Raw genomic sequence first — 20,468 nt, forward strand, 5'->3', positions numbered from 1 at the left:
GCTGTGGGCTACTCCTTCATTTTTGTTTTATATCAATTAAGCAGGTAAAAGGTCTGGAGTTGATTCCATGTGTGCCTGTTGTAACTGGAAGCAGCTTCAAAAACAAAAGAAATCCATCAGAAAGATAGCAGGAACACTAGGAGTGGCCAAATCAACAGTTTGGTACATTCTGAGAGAAAACAAAAAACAAACACACACACACACACACACACACACACACACACACACACACTGGTGTGTTTAGCAACATAAAAAGGCCTGGGCTGCGTTTCCCAAAAGCATCGTAAGCTTAAGTACATCGTAGACCCATTGAAACCAATGGAGCTACGATCAACTTAAGCTTACGATGCTTTTGGGAAACGCTGCCCTGGACGTTTACAGAGGACAACAGTGGTTGATGACTGCATAAGCCTCTCCATGGTAAAGAAGCCTGGAAAAACGAGCGCGTCACGACCGCGTCGCTTCCATTATGAGCGCGCATACTGTACCGCGCGTCATGTAAACGGCCCCTAATGGAATAATCTCCCGATCAAACTCCGCTTCCCGAAAGTTATTAACTGCCTCCGGAACCCAGTTAAGGTACAAAAATCTATTCAACAAAAATAGTGATACAGTGAAGTCTTTTTTCGCTCAGCCGAGTCTTCTCTGTTGCTGTGTGGAGCAGCCTGTGTCAGTCACCTCTTTTACCCCCCCCCCCCTATATATATATATATATATATATATATATATATTTGCACTATTATCCATTAGCAAATTTTAAAAAACAGCTGATGATCAGGGCTAATTATATCCTGTTACTCTAAAGGGGAAAATCGTGTTAGACAGCAACCTGCATTAAGAAAATGTTTCTTCATCCAAAGGACATCCTACCAGTCAGGACCTCAGTTTAATGTCCCATCTTAAGGTCAGTGCTTTTTAGTGTCCCCATCACTACACTGCGACATCAAGACCAACACGGACCACACTACCAGTAACTAAGTTGAAGTTGAAGTTAAAATGTATGTGCTTAATGACAAGAGTCCAAATTTGGCTACAAAAAAGTGAAGAGATTACTTACTAACTCTGGTCCTGATCTGGTTCACTTGCTCACCAAGTGTTTTGGCTTCAACAAACCTGCAAAATGAAATGGCCGATGTGAAAATCCTTGTACATTTGTGGTCAAAAGTTTACACACACCTTGCAGAGTCTGCAAAATAACAGTTAACAGTTTTAACAAAATAAAAGGGATTGCATGTTGATTAGTACTGTCCTGATGAATGATGTTTACATACAGTCTTCAAGACTTTGTCTACAAACAGTCTTCAAGACCAAAGAAATGTTTTGACAAACACATTCAGGCACCCCAAAACAGAGCTGTTTTACAATAGTGGCTCATTCACTTTAGCTGCTTTATATTTTTGTATGTATTTTGGGGATCCTGAATAATCATACAAATACTATCAATTAATTGTATTTGAGTTAAACATTGGACAACAGTTGCAGACTTGGCCATGGACGACACAAACAGCCAGCACAGTTTCTTGCAGGGGACAGCAAAGGGTTGCCTGCTTAACTCCATCACTCTCCATGAGAGTGGCATATTTAATGTAAATGTGTAAATTAAAAGTTTATGGTAACACTTTATTTTAAGGACCAGTTTATTTTAAGGACCAGTTCTCACTATTAACTAGCTGCTTATTGGCTGTTTAATATTATTATTATTATTCTGCATTATTCTTAATAAATTGGAGACGTTTCCAAAGTCTCCTGAATTTGTCCTGTGGTTGAGGTCATAAGTTAATTTCTCCAAAGGAAGAACAACTGAGAAATCCACATGGAAATAGTTGGAATCTGAGATGTACACCATTTTAGTAATATACTGTACATTTCTTAGCCAGAAATAAGGGTAGTAAACAGAGATTTGAGGTCCGAGTCAAAAAGGTCTTTAGGAATGTCATTCAACAAAAAAAGTGAGGGGGGTAAAATAAAATGTTTTTCTATTATCTCCTGGATTGCAGAGTGAACCCCTCTCCGAAATGGTTGGATGTGAACACAGGACCAAAATACATGAAAAAATGTGCCCTTACAAGTTTTGCATTTAAAACAGAGGTCGGAACAACCTGGGAACATTTTATGCAGATGAACAGGTGTAAAATAAATTCTGTGGAAAAATAGAAAATTTTGTTCATGTATGGAAATCGAGGTACATTTTGGAAAGATACCATTGCAGATCTTGGTCCAATCTTCAGAATTAAACAAAATTCCTAGGTCCCGTTCCCAAAGTGGTTTCAAAGAATCTTTGGAATCAGAGTAAGCTAGTAAGGCATAACATTTTGAAATAAGCCCTTTGAAAGAATTTACTGACAATATGGTTTCTTCCAGTTCCGATAATTTGAATCGGAATTTGTTTTGTATTAAAAGAGACTCTATAAAATGCCAAATTTGAAGATATTTGAAAAAGTCTTCTGAGGAAATATCAAACTCTGTTCTAATTTGTTCAAATGATCTCAAAATTTCAGAGGTAAACATTCCTAAAAAGTTAGACAAACCTAATCTGAGCGGGAAAGTCCGGGTTCAAAGCCAGAGTTGAATGGTTGGATATAATTTGGGGGATATTCAAATGTTTTTTCACATCATTCCAAACCAATAATTTATTATAGATAATTAAATTGTTAGTAAGAGAGGAGTTTATCTGAGTTATATTATTAATAAACAATCTAATCTTCTTGGATGGCAAAATAAAGATTCAAAATCAATCCACAGAGCATCCTGCTTATTCATAACCCAGCTTGTTATCATTTTGAGTTGAGCATCCCAGTAATAAAGCTGGAAATTGGGTAAGTAGAGACCCCCAAGATCCTTTGGTTTACAAAGTTTAGTTAAGTCAAGGAAGTATGTTCATTTTGATGACATTAACTCTCCCAAGAAAGGAAATTGGCAAAGGGGTACACTTTTCTAAATCTTTTTTTAACGTTTTGAACTAAAGGAAAAAAATTTGCTTCAAACAAATTATTCAAATCAGGAGTGAGGAAAATGCCCAAATATTTAAAACCTTTTTAAGAAACCTCAAAAGCAAATTGTATCGGAGGATTATGGGAGTAAATAAAAGACATAGAAACAGACTTTTTGTTGTTAACTTTGTAACCTGACACAGTGCTGAACAAAGCTAAAGAAGTCAGAACTGCAGAAGTAGAGGTCTGTAAATTCTCTAAATATAAAAGAGCGTCATCTGCATACAGAGAGGTGACGTGTTTTTTCCCTTTAATTATAAGTCCTGATAGACTCTGCCAGAGGTTCAATAAATAATGTGAACAATAAGGGTGATAGGGGACATCCCTGTCTACAACCTCTACGTACTGGAAAGCCTTCGGACATCAAACCATTTGTGTTGATGGAGGCAATAGAATCTGAATAGAGATGCTTAATAACATGAATAAAATTAGAGCTTAATCCAAATTTTTCCAAAACTAAAAACAAGAAGGGCCACTTCACGTGGTCAAAAGCTTTGTTGGCGTCCAAAGATAATATCATTGATGTCTTTTTCTGAGTATGAAAATAATGTATAGCATTAAGAGCACAACGTACATTATCCGAACCATGCCTGGATTTCACAAAGCCTGCTTGATCAGGATTTATTACCTTAGGAAGATTAGATTCCAATCTGCGGACCACAACTTTTGCCATTATCTTATAATCTACATTAAGGAGACTAATAGGCCTATAAGATGAGCAATTTTTTATCTTCTTTTAGGAGTAAACTAATTGAAGCATGTCTCCACGATGGGGGGTCTCTAGGTTACGTATGTAACCCTGGTTCCCTGAGAAGGGAACGAGAAACTGCGTCCTCTGGACTCTTCGCCATGCTTCGGATGAGAAGCTTCAGACTTTAAAGCGGATGTGTGTTTGCATCGGCGCCTCCTTATACTGTGTCACCCGGTAGTAACGCACCGGCAGCGACAGTTGCGTCATGGTGACGTCATATGCTGTCGACGGCCATTTCATGTAGTTTTTATATATACTTCAGACACGAGTCACACTGTGGCATTCCCCAATAGTGCCCTCCAGAGACGCAGTGTCTCGTTCCCTTCTCAGGGAACCAGGGTTACATATGTAACCTAGAGACGTTTTCCATATCAGGACATCATAAAAAATATCTGGTCCTTGGCTGGTCTTAAAATTTAGAAAACAAAACCTCAGATGAACAACAACACATGACAAATTGCACCGTGTCATTATTTATTGAACAAAAATAAAGCCAAAATGGAAAAGCCATGTGTTACAAAGTTAGGACACCCTAGGGCTTTTCACACTGTGCTTAACCCTGGGTTATCTGCGTTCTAAACACCGCTTTTAACCCCGGGTAAAGGCGCGTTTCACACCTGTAATTTGAAAGCGGTGTTAGCACCGGATTTTACCCGGGGTTATGAAACCCTGCTCCGGAGCAGGGTTAGCACCACAATTGCGGTGTTAACCCCGCAATGCGGTGCTAAGTTTGTTCAGTGTGAAACGGAGCGGTGTTTGCTTGTTGCTGCTGGACGCTTAGCAACAGACAGCCAATCAGAAATCAGCGAGCAAGCCGAAATTACGTCAAGCCGCTAACAGGAAACGCGCGTGGTGTAAACAGCAGTCGGTGAGAAGTAAGTTAACGTTAACGTCAAGAACTTCAAAAGTAAGAAATGTCAAAAGATGGAAAGCTTGTGAACTGGAATCATGAGGAGACTGTATTGTTTTTACAATTATGGTCAGAAAAAAATATTCAAGACAAATTCGACGGCACGGTCAGAAACAACCGAGTGTTTAAAGAACTGACTGAGAAATTAGCTGAGGCTGGGTATCAACGAATGCCCGGTCAGCTACGGGACAAACTGAAAAAAGCCAAAAAAGATTATAAAGCTGTGAAAGATAATAATGCCTGCTCTGGGGCAGAACGACAGACCTGTCCATTTTTGATATTTTGGACCCAATTCTTAAAGATCGTCCAAGTGTCGAACCTACCATACTTGTTGACACTGCTGCCGACTTGGGTCCCGAGGAGGAGACAGAAGAACCTGATGACACAGGCCTACTGCCCAGCGAAACCGAACAAGATAAAGAGAATACTTCTGTCAGCGAGGAGTCATCCTCCTCCTCATCGGTAAGTATTTATTGTATCTGTTTAATAAATAGCATGGTTAAACTATAGTTTTTGCAGGAAACCCCTTAAATGTGTTTGCCATTACTAAAATTACAAACCATTTTTTATTTGTTATAATACCATGGTTAATATTCAGACTACTAAAACCAATTATTAGTTACTGTTCAAATGTTTTCAGATACATATATGTATTATATTAGTTATTGCTCATGGAAATATATTTCAATTTAACAGGTATTAAAATAGTTTTTACATGTTTGGTGATTTGTTTGCCCTTTAATTAAAATACATAAATAACTGTCATGATCGGGGCTGTGGGGTTTCCCTCAGCCACCTGGGGTCGCTGTTTTCCCTTCCCTGCACTGCACTTCCCTGAGTGTTCACTTGTCCTGATTATGTCACCTGTTATTCCCCAGCTGTTCACAATCACCAGTGTCTTTATAATCTCCACACTTCCACTACCCTGGTGAGTCTGCATTGTTTTCATGTTTTCATGTTTCCTGTTTCGATGTCATCTTGCTCAAGTCTTGCTCTAGTCGTGTTTGTGCCGTGTTGGCCTTTTGTTGGTTTGTTTGTTTGTTTAGTTTGTTTGTTTTATTAAATATTATTTCTTACCTGCTTTTGGACCCAGACCTCCCTTATTCATCCTTAATTTACCGTGACAGAATGCAGACTCAACAGATGGGTCCAGCGGGGAAGAAATTTTTTTTGAGGCGGCGGTGGGGGCGGTGACCATCCCCTCTGCTCCCAAGACGGAGGGGATGTCCTTTGAGGCGGCGTCGGCAGCGCGCTTCGACTACATCTACGCCTGCCTGGCGATGGAGGCCCGTGTCGCCGAGGAGATGCGAAGGCGCCCCTTCTTTGCGGTGGGGGTGGAGACAGAGTTTCGTGGAAAGGCGGCGGCTTCCACTTTCCCTGTTCCTGAGGCGGCTGCGCGTTCTGTTCCTGACGCTGAGGCGGCTGCGCGTTCTGTTCCTGACGCTGAGGCGGCTGCGTGTCCTGTTCTTGACGCTGAGGCGGCTGCGCGTCCTGTACCTGGCGCTGAGGCGGCTGCTTGTCCTGTTCCTGGCGCTGAGGCGGCTGCGCGTCCTGTTCTTGACGCTGAGGCGGCTGCGCGTCCTGTTCCTGGCGCTGAGGCGGCTGCTTGTCCTGTTCCTGGCGCTGAGGCGGCTGCGCGTCCTGTTCCTGGCGCTGAGGCGGCTGCGCGTCCTGTTCCTGGCGCTGAGGCGGCTGCGCGCTCTGTTCCTGGTGCGGAGACGGCCGCGCGCTCTGTTCCTGGCGCTGAGGCGGCTGCGCGTCCTGTCCCTGACGCGGCGACGTCTGCTATCTTCGTGCCTGACGCGGCGAGGTCCGCTATCTCCGTGCCTGACACGGCCACGTCCGCTATTTCCGTGCCTAATGCGGCGGCGTCCGCTGAGGCTCCGCGGGCGGCAAGGCCTGCTCGCGTGACTCCGCTGCATGGGCCCGGCCCGCCATCCCTCCCCCTGAGTTGCCTTCCTCCGTACCTCCTCCCTCCAGACTTTGGGAACGTCTGGAAGCCGTTCCGTAGGGAGGGGGTACTGTCATGATCGGGGCTGTGGGGTTTCCCTCAGCCACCTGGGGTCGCTGTTTTCCCTTCCCTGCACTGCACTTCCCTGAGTGTTCACTTGTCCTGATTATGTCACCTGTTATTCCCCAGCTGTTCACAATCACCAGTGTCTTTATAATCTCCACACTTCCACTACCCTGGTGAGTCTGCATTGTTTTCATGTTTTCATGTTTCCTGTTTCGATGTCATCTTGCTCAAGTCTTGCTCTAGTCGTGTTTGTGCCGTGTTGGCCTTTTGTTGGTTTGTTTGTTTGTTTAGTTTGTTTGTTTTATTAAATATTATTTCTTACCTGCTTTTGGACCCAGACCTCCCTTATTCATCCTTAATTTACCGTGACAATAACTGTATAAATGTTTGGATGCATCAATATGAAATTTATTTATATTCCTGTGATGCATAGATGAATATTTAGCATAATTACTTCAGTGTCACATGACCTTTAAGAAGTCATTCTAATGATTTATCATTTATTGTTGTCATTTATGTTGGAAACAGTTGTGTAATTTAAATAATAATAATAATACAAATTCAGCATTCTTTAATTAACATTTAAAAAGAGCATTTTAATCAGAAATGTTGCAATAAAATATTAATTACTAACAATAATAAATAAGTAATAAATTACATTGCAGCATTGCATGATTTATTGCTGTTAGCACAAAATCTATCATTTAAAATAGTTATTTGGTAACACACAAACTTGTATTTGTTTTTCAGACATCAGGTGCATCAGCCAGCTCTGTTTCCAGGACACCCAAGAGAAGACGAAAAGCAGAAGACTTAGAAAACATCATGAAGCATTTCTGTGAGTATCAAGATGCAGCCAAAAAAGACTTTATGATGTGGGTCGAGCAACGAGAAGAGGCTGCTGAAAGAAGAGAAGAGAGGCGCCGTAGAGAAGATCGCGAACATGAGGAGAGACTCTTTGCCCTTTTAGGTCAAATGTTTCAACCACAAGAGCCACAAAACAATTCTCACACTAGAACCTACACATACATTTGAAAATAAGGGAACAGAACCTGTAAGTGCTTTAAACAAATGTATTGTAAATGTATTACAGTTTAAACATAGCAAATTTGTTACATAAAGATAGAACCCTGTTGGGCTAAAGTGAGTTGGATTGTCTAAAATATGAAATTTGTTTAAATTGTAGTAAATCTTGTGTTTTATAAATTAATATAAATGTTGGTAACCATTTGGATTGCAAAAACATAAAATGTATATTTAAATGTCATTTCTATTTCAGTTTAGCTTAAGATATTTTTCTTGTTACTTTTGTTAAACTGTTTGTCAAAGCTATAAATAAAATATATTTGAGTATTTACAACAATATTTACAAGGTATCTATATCCTGTATCATCTCATGTCAGATTTGGTTATTTTATAACTCAAAATATTCAACAAAGGCATTGCGAACTACACATGCGTCATCATTGTCACTGCCAGTTTCACAAGCGTCAGCTGTTTGGTCCACCTCATTCATCAGGTGTGTGTCGAAGTCTCACACAGATTATGGAGAACACAACACGCAATCACTAAATTGGGCAGCTTTTGAATTCTGGTGTCGTTCCTTTTGAGGAGGATACGCCATCTGCCTTTTAATCTTCCAAAAGCATTTTCGACGACCATTCTTGCCCGGCTGTGGTGATAGTTGTGTGCTCTTCTTCCTGGAGTTTGTAGTCTGTTGTCACTGAAAGGCTTCATCAGCCAGGTAAGCGCTGGGTATGCACTGTCTCCAAGAATAACAACAGGCACAGACTTTCCCCCAATTTGTCGCTGCACTTGAGGACACAGAAGTCCTTCTCTGCCTAGTTTGTAAAGCTGCGAGTTGACAAACACACGTGCGTCATGAATGCTTCCTGGAAATCCAAAGTTCACATTCATAAATTTGTATTGATGGTCAACAAATCCCTGAAGAACCACAGAGTGAAATCCTTTGCGACAGTAGTAGTCATTCTGGAATTCTTTTGGGCCATTCTTATTGGAATGTGAGTGCCATCTACTGCACCAAAACAATGCGGAAAACCCCATCTGGTCTCGAAACCTCGTATGACTTCCAAAGCAGCATTTCCTTTTGGGATGTGAATTAGATATTTTGCGAGAACTTCCACAATGGCTGCACAGACCTGATAAAATAATAGATATGCACATAATAAATTTAATGGCCTATTTCTACTCTGCTATTCTGGTATTCTTTAATATTTTCTTTCTCTACCATCTCAACTTTATTACTTAAACAGAGTACGATGTAGCCTAGGTAACACTTATAATTGAGGTTTCATTTTTTTATGTATTTAGTTTGTGTCATGCGAAAATGGCGAATCCAGTCACTGTCAGTGAATGTGCCGTTTACAATGAAACGCCACCAGTGATGACTTCTGGGAGCGACCTGTATTTGATTAGCAGTGCTTGACTGTTATTTACCCTCTTTATTCAAATGTTAACAGTAAGGGTGTCCTAACTTTGTCACACATGGCTTTTCCATTTTGGCTTTATTTTTGTTCAATAAATAATGACACGGTGCAATTTGTCATGTGTTGTTGTTCATCTGAGGTTTTGTTTTCTAAATTTTAAGACCAGCCAAGGACCAGATTTTTTTATTATATGGAAAACCATGAAATTCAATAGGGTGTCCTAACTTTTTCACATGACTGGATATATATATATATATATATGTGTGTGTGTGTGTGTGTGTGTGTGTGTGTGTGTGTGTGTATACTGTACCTGGTATTCATCACGTTGTGGGGACCAAATGTCCCCACAAGGATAGGAATACCAGTAGATTTTGACCTTGTGGGGACATTTCTCAGGTCCCCATGAGGAAACAGGGTGTTTGTGTGAGTGTTCTGTATTACTCTGTGTTGTTTGTTTCCTTCTCTTTTATAATTCATTACTTTTTTTTTAACTACCTATGAATTACAGTAGGAATATGTGTTAATAAAAAAAATATTATTTAAAAGGGCAAATTAATGTTAGAGGGCAATACCATAAAAAACGCCAGTGGGAGGGGAAAATTATGCATGTGATTTATTGACAATGCACATATTAAAGAACACAGACACAGCCAGATATTTTCCATAATGACCAGCACAATCTACTAAGAGCAATGCAAATTACCAGCTGCTTTAAAGGATTAGTTCACTTTGAGAACAAAAATTTAAAGATAATGTACTCACCCCCTTTTTTATCCAAGATGTTCATATCTTTCTTTCTTCAGTCGTAAAGAAATTGTTTTTTTAAGGAAAACATTTCAGGATTTCTCTCCATATAATGGATATGTATGGTGCCCCCAAGTTTAAACTTACAAAATGCAGTTTAAATGCCTCTTCAAAGGGCTCTAAATGATCCCAGCTGAGGAAGAAGGGTCTTATCTAGCGAAAAGATCGGTTATTTTCTAAACAAATTGACAATTTATATAATATTTAACCTCTAATGCTTGTTTTGTCTCTGCGATGCGCATGCGTAGTCTGTGTGATCCAGGTCAGTATAGTAGGATATGTTGAAAAAGTCCCATCTCGTTTCTTCCCCAACTTCAAAATCGTCCTACATCACTGCAGAAGTACCGACCCAGTGTTTACATAGTGAACATACAAAGAAGATCAAACGCCCTTTTCAAGGATAGGTAAGACAGCATTGTAGAATGATTTTGAAGTTGAAAACGAAAACAAATTGAGAGTTTCCTTACATGAAAATGAGCTCCAATTTCCCGCTCAACTCCAGAAGGGGGCGCAGCCTAGACGTCTCTGGTTTGCGTATGGCAATAAACAGAGAAGAGAAGCAACATGAGCAAGAGTGAGAGAGGACCCGTATTTAGCCAAACATGTACGAACCGGACTCGGACCCAGAACAAGGAGAGACTACAGCAGAAGAAACATTAATGTGAATAAACCAAAATGTTTCGTAGTGTCACGTATTGGTCATCTTGTCATCATTAACTCTTGCACTACACATCATGGACTTCATTCCCCACAAGCCACTGCACTAATCACTGCATTCACCTGCTCCTCGTTTCCCACTGCACTGATTGCTGCACACACCTGTTTCACATTGACTCTCATGCATTTAAGCCACTGAAACACACACTTCCGGGCTAAGTCTTATTGTTCCTCATGGTCGTAATTCTGAGCGTTTCTTCCCGTGTTTGTTTTCCTGTGTGTGTGATTCCTGGACTCCCTCCCGTGTTTGATTCTCGCTGCCAGCCCCGACCTTTCTGCCTGTTTTTGACCACGATTTCTGCCTGCCTCTTAGTGTTTGTTTGGTGTTTGTTTATTCTCATTAAATGCTGCAAATGGATCCGCACGTCTCTGACCCTCCTTGTGACAGAAGACGCTACAAGGATCCAGCAGCGAGTATGGTGTCATCTGGTTCCAGCACGAACACCACTGTACAGATCATGCGTCTCAAGCAGGGTGAGCGGACTATTGAGGAGTATGCGATGGACTTCATCGAATTGGCTAATCAGTCTACTATGGATGATGGATGCCTGATGATTTTCTTCCGTGGAGGACTCTTAGAGCCATTGGCTTCACTCATGCCCATGATTGAACCTAACTGGACCTTGCAATATTATATGGATCTTGCTCTTTTGTTGTGTGGCTCTCCTTTTACTGTGGGAATTGTGGAGGAGGACCATCTTCCCACAGTAAGTTCCAGCTCAGAGCCACAGCATAAGATGTCTGCCAACCCTGAGCCTGTTCACAAGATGGCCGCCCTTCCTGAGCCTGTTGCCAGGATGGCTTCTGTTCCTGAGTTCCCGGCCAAGATGGCTGCCTCGCATGAGTCTGTAAGCAAGATGGCCTCCCTTCTAGAGTCTTTTCACAAGATGACCTCCCTTCTAGAGTCTGTTCGCAAGATGGCCGCCCTTCCAGAGCCTGTTTGCAAGATGGCCACCTTCCCAGAGTCTCCGCTGGTGCCGCCCAGCCTCCCAGAGCCTCCGCTGGTTCAGCCCAGCCTTCCAGAGCCTCCGCTGGTTCAGCCCAGCCTTCCAGAGCCTCTGCTGGTTCAGCCCAGCCTTCCAGAGCCTCCGCTGGTTCCGCCCAGCCTTCCAGAGCCTCCGCTGGTTCCGTCCAGCCGTCCTGAGATTCCTGTCTGCCCGGTTCAGGCCACGGAGGCCATTTATGGACTGTCGAGTTTCCCACCCACCCTCCCTACTGCTCCAGTCCCACCACCTCTGTCTCCTGACAGTCCCTCTGCTCACCCACAACCCACCTTCGATGCAGAGGACTTGCCGTGGGACTGCCAGTCTCCATCGGTGTCCAGACTGAAGGATCCCTCACCATCACCTCCAGTCTCAGAGTCCTGGACTCCACCTCGGCCCTCCGACCCTGCGGCTCCACCCCGGCTCTGTGCTCCCTCGTCTCCGTTGTCGGCCGTCGGCCCACCAGCTCCTCCGGGCTCCATCGTCTCTCCGGCTCCGCCCCGGTCAGTCGTCGCCCCACCTTCGCCTCTGGACTCTACTCCTCCGGCTGCGCCTCGTCACTCCGTCCTGCCGGCTCTGTGGACCTCCTCCCTCCCGTGGGCACAGCCTCGATCCTCTGTCACTCCGGCTCCGCTGCGTACCTCCGGACCTCCATCTCCGCCGGGGTCGCCAGAGCCTTGGGTTCCGCCTTGGCCCTCCGGATCCTCGGTGTCACCTAGGATCGTCGACTCTCCGGTTCTCCCTCGGGCTCCACCGGCTCCACCTCCGTCGGTCGGCCCCATGCAGGAGCCAACCCTTCCTCCGCCATGGCTTCTCCCTCCGTCGGCTCCGCCTCAGTTCATAGTTCCAGTACCCCCACATGGACCTGGCCCTCCATCCCTCCCCCTGTTCCGCCTCCGCTCCACCACCCTCCGGGTTTCATTAGGTGGTTAGAGCGTCTGGAAGCCGCTCCTTGGGGAGGGGCTCTGTCACGTATTGGTCGTCTTGTCATCATTAACTCTTGCACTACACATCATGGACTTCATTCCCCACAAGCCACTGCACTAATCACTGCATTCACCTGCTCCTCGTTTCCCACTGCACTGATTGCTGCACACACCTTTTTCACATTGACTCTCATGCATTTAAGCCACTGAAACACACACTTCCGGGCTAAGTCTTATTGTTCCTCATGGTCGTAATTCTGAGCGTTTCTTCCCGTGTTTGTTTTCCCGTGTGTGTGATTCCTGGACTCCCTCCCGTGTTTGATTCTCGCTGCCAGCCCCGACCTTTCTGCCTGTTTTTGACCACGATTTCTGCCTGCCTCTTAGTGTTTGTTTGGTGTTTGTTTATTCTCATTAAATGCTGCAAATATGCCCCCATATATGGGCACCATATATTTTGCAATACACAATGCAACTGCATCAGTGATCGCTTTCCACCAGTCCCCATTCTTATTATATTTCCATGCTTTTCTCTTGCAGTTATATCATATTTAAAAATATAAAATTTTGAATACAGAAATATTAAATGATTTAGGTGGCAGCAAGACACTGATTTAATGACATAATCATTAATACATTTGAACCGCTGGTTTTTATGAATGGGAAATCATTTCACTAGATTCCTTTAAAGACGCACGTTCATTCATAAACACTCGCGGTTTAGATTACTTGTTTCAGACTACTTTTGACCACAAAATAGAGCAAAATTAGGCGATAGTGTTATAGTCAGACAATGTAAGTCACTTAATAACTTCTTGTTTATTTAACTGTTGTATTAAATCAATATCTCATTTACAAACTCCCTTTAAAATTATTAAAAGCTGTTACTCATCTTGGTTCGCAATATCACAAAGCTCTATTATAACCAACGATGCTGGCTACTGTACAATCAATCTCTTATTTACACTCTCTCTACACTTTGTTTATGAAAGGATTCGTGAGATATGTCCGTGATATATTACGTTGCAAAAACACTAGGGTTGTGCCGATAGACAATAGTATCGTGTATCGACGATAGTCAGAGATATCGCCTGTTGCTGATGCCTTTGACGATAGTAAGACAATTATTATTATTATGCGCCAAAAAGGCACCTTTCTTTAGCGATGCAGCGCGGAGAGTCGGTTCTAGGATACTTCAGAAACTTCCGCGGTATAAACACAAGCATAGCGTAGATAGTGCCGCAGATGTGTGCAGTGAAAATGGGTAAGAGATTTATTCATCATACAGTGTACATAGATTAAGTGTAGACTTAAGTGTAGACAGTCATTAGGATAACATAAATAGTAAAATGTGCTTTTGGCTGAAATAAATATGATATATCAGAATCCGTCTGTATATAGTAAACATAAACATTCACCTCAGTAACATCTGTATGCGTTAACTAGAATTACGATGCGATAAAATGGCGCTAAACATACGCACGTGAATTACATGCACATTGCTTCTCCTCATTCTATATGAACTGAAATACAACATGAACTGATGACAAAGATCAGACATACAGCGGTAACATTATCGCAATATGACGGGTAAAGAAAGATACATTCATTTACATTCACGCACGCACATTTACCGCTCCCTGAAGATAGCAGAGAATGAAACCGAAAGTACCGTCAGCGCTCTGGACTGTGCACGCACAACTGTGTCACAAGTCACATGCACTACCCTTACAAAACGAATAAAGAATTTATTATTGACATATTCACATATTATTAAATAAATTAGCACCATAGTATCGTGCATCGGCGATCTCACAGGCTGACGATAGGACGATAAGAAAATTGAGCATATCGCCCATGGGCGTCGGAACCATTGTACGTGGGTGGGACAAGACCCACCCACTTTTGAAGACCAATGATATTGGACCCACCCACTTTTACCTTCTCTAATTCAGGGAATATGTCTGTGCACTTTTCAGAGAGCCATCAGACTCAGTCAAATCTATTGTATGAGGAATGCTTTAATAAATTAAATTTCATTTAGCTACAGCCTTAAATTACATGCTGCTGTTTCCTCAAATTCATTCCACTTGGCTTATTCAGAGTCCATATACATTAAACTCATTCCGGGTTTTCAATAGTTGCTCAAGCCTGCTGCATCCCCGACACAGCTAAGTAAACAAAGCAGCTTAACTTCTGCTCAGATACACCTAACCCTACCTAATACTTTATTTCAACTTTTCGATTATTTCATTCATTTTTATTGAAAACAAATGCCTTTCCGATGTGATATGATAAGTGAAAAGGGAGACGATTTCGAAAACGATTTCACCAAATGGCGGACGCGAACTCGGGTCTCCCGCGTCAAAAGCAATGTGTTACTCGTCGTAACACCTACGCCACTGAAAATGTTCTTAAATAGTTGTCTTTTGTAATATTTGTAAAGATGGCCTATTTGCACTGTGTAAAAAGACATTAAAGGAGGACCCACCCACATTTATTTTGCTTCCGACGCCCATGATATCGCCCAACACTAAAAAACACGTAGAAACCTTTGAAGCTCCCCTCAGCGCAAACACAAATATGCTGATCGGGTCCGGCTAACTTGCTAGCAAGCAGCTAATCATATCCCTTTAGTGGCTCCCATTATTTGTCTTCAGTGCCTTTCTGAATACAAATATATAATTGTGTGTTTCTAATATGGTGAATGCGCGGGGGAGGGCTGAGCCCATTCGGAACTGCTGGAGCCCAGAGAGGAGCGTTGGCGGATATTAAAGAGAAAACCGAATTTCATTCAATCAAATCGATGTAAACTACACATTTGAGTTAATCTATAAAATGGATTTATCGCCCAGCCCTATTTCTAGTGATGATTATCTTATCAATAGCGCGCCGAAAAAAAAAAAAAAAAAAAACGGAAATGAAAGCTTTAGCGTAAAGTTCTACCAGGATGACTCTAATTCATGATTATCTCGTCAACCAATAGCAGCTTGACGCCTTGAATAAAAGTCCAAAACTTACTCTTCCATCCTGCTGCCCCTAGGTGTCGTACCCGAAGTTCCGTCTGGTCGATTCCTCTAGCAGCTCAAGATGTTTCAAAAACCGCTCGTTGATCTTGCAATCTCTGACGAAGACTCCGTTCCTCTTTCGCCCGCCTCCCTGCACCGGAGTATGCGCATTCTAAGGAATCTCCCTGGGTCCAGTGGCCTCCCGAGAATATCGCGGCCACCTTACTGGATTCCGGCATCCTCGTCAGCAACGACTTGACCCACGATGACCTCATCCTCCTTGCTTCCAACACGCTGGGTAGCCTTCCGGCTTCATCATCCGACGTGTCCAAGGCGACCATGGCAACGCAGCCCAGCCCCTCAAACAGGACGAAAACGCTCGGCTAAATCCTCCTCTCCTTCGCCAAGCCCGGATTCGGGCAGCGCAAACGCGCAACTCTTAAGGCTTTTCTCCAGCTCGCCGAAACCGTCAAATGTTTCGAAACTAGTCTGGGCTTCTTCCAGTCAGCCTTCGCTTCGCGCGCACCCAAACCATATATTCCCGCGACGTCTTCCGCCTCCGTCTCAGTCTCCCCTTCAGTCATCGATTCAATTTCCTCTGCTGCACTCTCCACTTTTCCTGCCACGTCGACTTTCGCAACATCTCCAGTTCAGACTCCGCTCCAAAACGCCGCTACGTCATTTCCTCCTGCAGCGTTCAATCTCTCAACGGCTCTGAAGGCCCAGGTTTTCGGTAGACCATTCGTTCCACCCGCTGCTGCTTCAGTGTCTCCCAAAATAAGATATGACATCATCTCAGGTAAAGACATTAACCTGCTGCACTGCTGTTACCACGACCCGTGATTGACAGGCAGACGATTGACTGTGGCGACGTGGCAGTCCTACTTAACTTCAGATCCCAGGCTACAACGAAACCTGCTTTTACCGAATTCGTCATTGCTTTTAGTTTTCCCCAATCGCAGAGAGGAATTAGAACTTTATCTAGCCATGATGGCAGACTTTAATCTAAGATATGGCGGGACCTTATTTTACGAGTCTCACAAGTCTTTTTCAGCAAAAGCTGCTTCTCCTGTTGCCTTCGTTGGTTGACTCTGACCTGCTTATTCGACTTTTCGGAGGCCAAAAAACTCTGACTCGAGCTGTTCGTAGCTCCCACGGTCACTCCGCTTCTCTCTGCCCTAAAGTTCACGCTTGCCGTGCTCCGGGCGCTCTCCATGGTGCTGATCCCGCAAACCCCGCGCTCGCCATATAAGGCCGTCCAATTATGAATTCAATGGTATACCTCTGTGCAATAACTTTAATGAATCTGTTTGTTCTTATTTTAAATATTTGCAAGCTGCCTTTCGCGTTACATTTGCTTGATGATTTTCTGCTAATCGACCTTCCTCCTTCTGAAGCTTCGTGCTCGATACTCTAACAAGTCTTTTGCGACTTAGGTGTTCCTTCGTCAGAAGAAAAAACAATCGGTCCCGTCATACGTCTCGAATTTCTCGCATAATTCTGGATACTATTAAGATGCAAGCTTCTCTTCCACACCAAAAAATTTGTCCGAATCAGGTCTGTTATGGAATCGTTCCTCATGTCTCGCTTAACTTCCAAACGTGACTTGCTTTCTCTTCTCGGCAGTCTCAACTCGCAATGCGAATCATTCAACAAGGTCGTTCTTTCATATCTCGCATGCTGCATTTGGCTCATTCAGTTGCAAATTTAAGCGACTCGCTTCTCCTAGATGACGGTTGTTTTTCAGACCTTAGGTTTTGGTCTCTCTAAACAACTGGAATGGCATTTCCTTCTATAACGACGTTTCCGAATCATCCAACGCTCCGAACTATATACCGAAGCAACCACTTCTATTGATTTTTGGGGATTCTTCCAAGGGCAGTGGTTCGCAGAAAAGTGGCCTCACGATTTGTCTATTTCATTCAAAATCCACCTTGTCCGCTCTCTATGAAATCTACCCTATCGCGGTTGCTAGCGTTCTCTGGGGCTCAGCCCGGTTACGGAAACGTATTACCTTGTTTTGCGACAACGAAGCCACTGTCCACATCATTAACAAAGGTCGTTAGCATTGCCCGGCTATCATGTCTATTTTAAGACGTCTAACTTGGCAATCCATGACGCACAATTTTATCATCAAAGCCGAACACATTCCAGGTCGTTTTAATGCCTAAGCTGACGCTCTCTCTCGCTCTCGTTTGCAGGTATTCCGACGACTTTACCCAACGGCCAACAAGGATCCGACGCCGTGCCCACGCTGCAACAAATTCTCTTGAATTAAACAGGCCTTTGGATTTTAACAACCTTTTAAATTCTGCCAAATCGTACATCGCAAAGGCGTAGCACTGTCAACTCTCAAAGCATACAACTCGGCTTGGTCCCGGTTCATCATGTTTTGCTTCACCTATCAAATTCCGTTACTTCCCATTTTAATTTCGACCGTGTGTGCTTTCCTCACGTACTGTTTTAATCATGCCAACTTAATATTTCAACTATATGTAAAATTCCGGCTGGTGTTCTATTCCACGCAAGGTATAATATCCCTAATTGCCCCAGCTTATTTTCGTCCCCTTTCATTTGATTACTTCTCCAGGGTATGTCAAAATCCGTGTTCAAAGCTAAACGTCAGCCTATCACACTCCGTATACTTCAGACCTTAGTCTCAAAACTTCGTAACGGCTTACTTGACAACTATTCCAACGCTCTGCTCGAAGCTACGTTTTAAACTGCATTCTTTGGTTTCTCGCGCATTGGTGAGTTTACTTCCGATAGTAATTGTTTCGATCCAACAAAAGATTTATTTCAAGACCTACACTTTTCACCTAATAACTTTTCACTGTTGATTAAACTCTCAAAATCAGATTCCCCGGGTCTGGTGTCACAATTTCAAAATAAATTTGGCTACTCTCTATGCCCTTTCGCTTCTATGCTCAACTTTCTCAAAATACGGCTGCGCACTTCTGGTATGTCACCTCTTTTCTTTCTCTTAAGTGGGTTACCCATTACTAAACGGTGGTTTAGAATTCATTCGTCAACCACCTCGACAGCCGCCGGTCCTTCACCCGATATTTATACTAGCCACTCTTTCCGCATCGGCGCTGCCACTACGGCAGCTGAACGAGGGGTTCCAGTCTTCCAGAGTCTACCATCAAACAGCTCGGAAGATGGTCTTCTTCGGCATACGAAACGTATATCAGATCAGAATTTCATAAGGTCCTGAATGCACAGCAGTCTCTCACATCATAAAGGTACGTTGAATTCGCTAGCTACTGGTGGTGGTTTTACGTCGAATTGTTTGTTACTTATGGTGGTTAAAGTTACCAAAAGTCAATCATGCTTTTACTTATCGTCGTCGTTATAGCCTACAACTAATATGACGTCTTTGCATTTTCTTTATCATACTAACGTTCGTAATCTCATAGACTAAGCCTACACTATAATCAGCAACCTAACGTCAGCGGCAATAACGACTCGAAGCCGTTCGCTCCTTTATGTTTATCTTTACTAATTTATTCGACCTAGCATGGTCCTTCCTCAAGCCTGCGCGGCTTAAACGGCCAGTCGTGGCATTTACCGAAAGTCAGTCGTGGCTTTTACCATCGTCTTAATTATTATTAGCTTTATTATCAATAACTCACTCTTACAATATGTCATTGGATTATTATATTATGCACGATAAGCTTTCAATATAACGCCAGTGGCAATAACGGCTCGAAGCCGTCCGCTCCTTTATGTTTATCTTTACTAATTTATTCGACCTAGCATGGTCCTTCCTCAAGCCTGCGCGGCTTAAACGGCCAGTCGTGGCATTTACCGAAAGTCAGTCGTGGCTTTTACCATCGTCTTAATTATTATTAGCTCTTATTTTCAATAACACACTCTTACAATATGTCATTGGATTATTTTATTATCCACGATAAGCCTTCAATACCGAGGCTCGACGCCCGTCCCGGCTTACACTCATTGCCTATCGTGGCACGCTTATTTTCCCAAGACCTAACGTGGTCCCTCACATCAAGCCAATCGAGGCTATACGGCCAGTCGTGGCTTTAAAAGTTCGGAACTTGCTCGAACGGCCAGTCGTGGCTTAACCGTGGGAGCCTATCGTGGCTTCAGCTAGCAAAGTCAATCGTGCCCATATTACTTTTACTAAGAACAACTATATCATTACTAATTATTATCAATATTGTTTAACTCCCTGAGGCCGGCTGTATCGCCGGCGATACGAGCTCATTTTTTTTTAGATCAGCGCAAAAGACACTAAAAATGCTCTGTCGGTTTTAGTCATACAAATTAGAGATATACATCATTGGAAACTGTAGAGTGTGTACTTTTATTTGTGCACACTCACAAGAACAGCAGAAAGTTGTGCTTTTTTATTTAGAATAAAGAAAACAAACAGGGTGATTTCTGTTTTCTCCGTCTCCGCGAACTGCTTTTAGAAATGCGTCACTTAAATCATTCAAACTCGGTGAATACTCAGCACACAAACAGAAAAGTGATATCTACTGAAAGCTTGAGATTTATGCTTTTAAACAAAGTAAGTTTGATCAAAAACAAATAATCTGTGATAAATTAATCTATATGAAACCAATGAGATGTCTAGTCCATCCAGTTCCAACTAATTATCTCTAATGTGACCGCGCCCACTAGCGAAAATCCTTTAGATATGCAAATTAGCCATGTGCTACAAGCGCGGCAAGGACCGGAGTATCTGTATGCGAGGAAACTCCCACATCACCGAAACAAAGCAACATGACTTCAAGTTCATATTGGTTACAGTTTGTTTCTGAATGAAGATATGCTGTGAGGAATAAGACTTATATTTACCACGATCACAAGAAGGACGCGATGCAACACAAACCCAGCAGGAGGAGACATTTACATGAGTAAGTCTTACTTTCATTTTCCTACTAGCTTT

At 42.9% G+C, this 20,468-nt stretch overlaps 1 protein-coding gene across 1 annotated transcript in view; it reads right to left on the reverse strand.

Moving 5' to 3' along the window:
- Window positions 1–20,468, reverse strand: part of kif6 (kinesin family member 6) — a 238,135-nt gene that overhangs the window by 67,117 nt on the left and 150,550 nt on the right. Inside the window, exon 15 of the mRNA XM_073832589.1 lies at window positions 1,058–1,113. Within this exon, the coding sequence (XP_073688690.1) occupies window positions 1,058–1,113 (56 nt within the window). The remainder of the gene's footprint in view (window positions 1–1,057; window positions 1,114–20,468) is intronic.

The sequence above is a fragment of the Garra rufa genome, unplaced genomic scaffold (assembly GCF_049309525.1).
Source record: "Garra rufa unplaced genomic scaffold, GarRuf1.0 hap1_unplaced_004, whole genome shotgun sequence".
NCBI classification, from domain to species: Eukaryota; Metazoa; Chordata; class Actinopteri; order Cypriniformes; family Cyprinidae; genus Garra; species Garra rufa.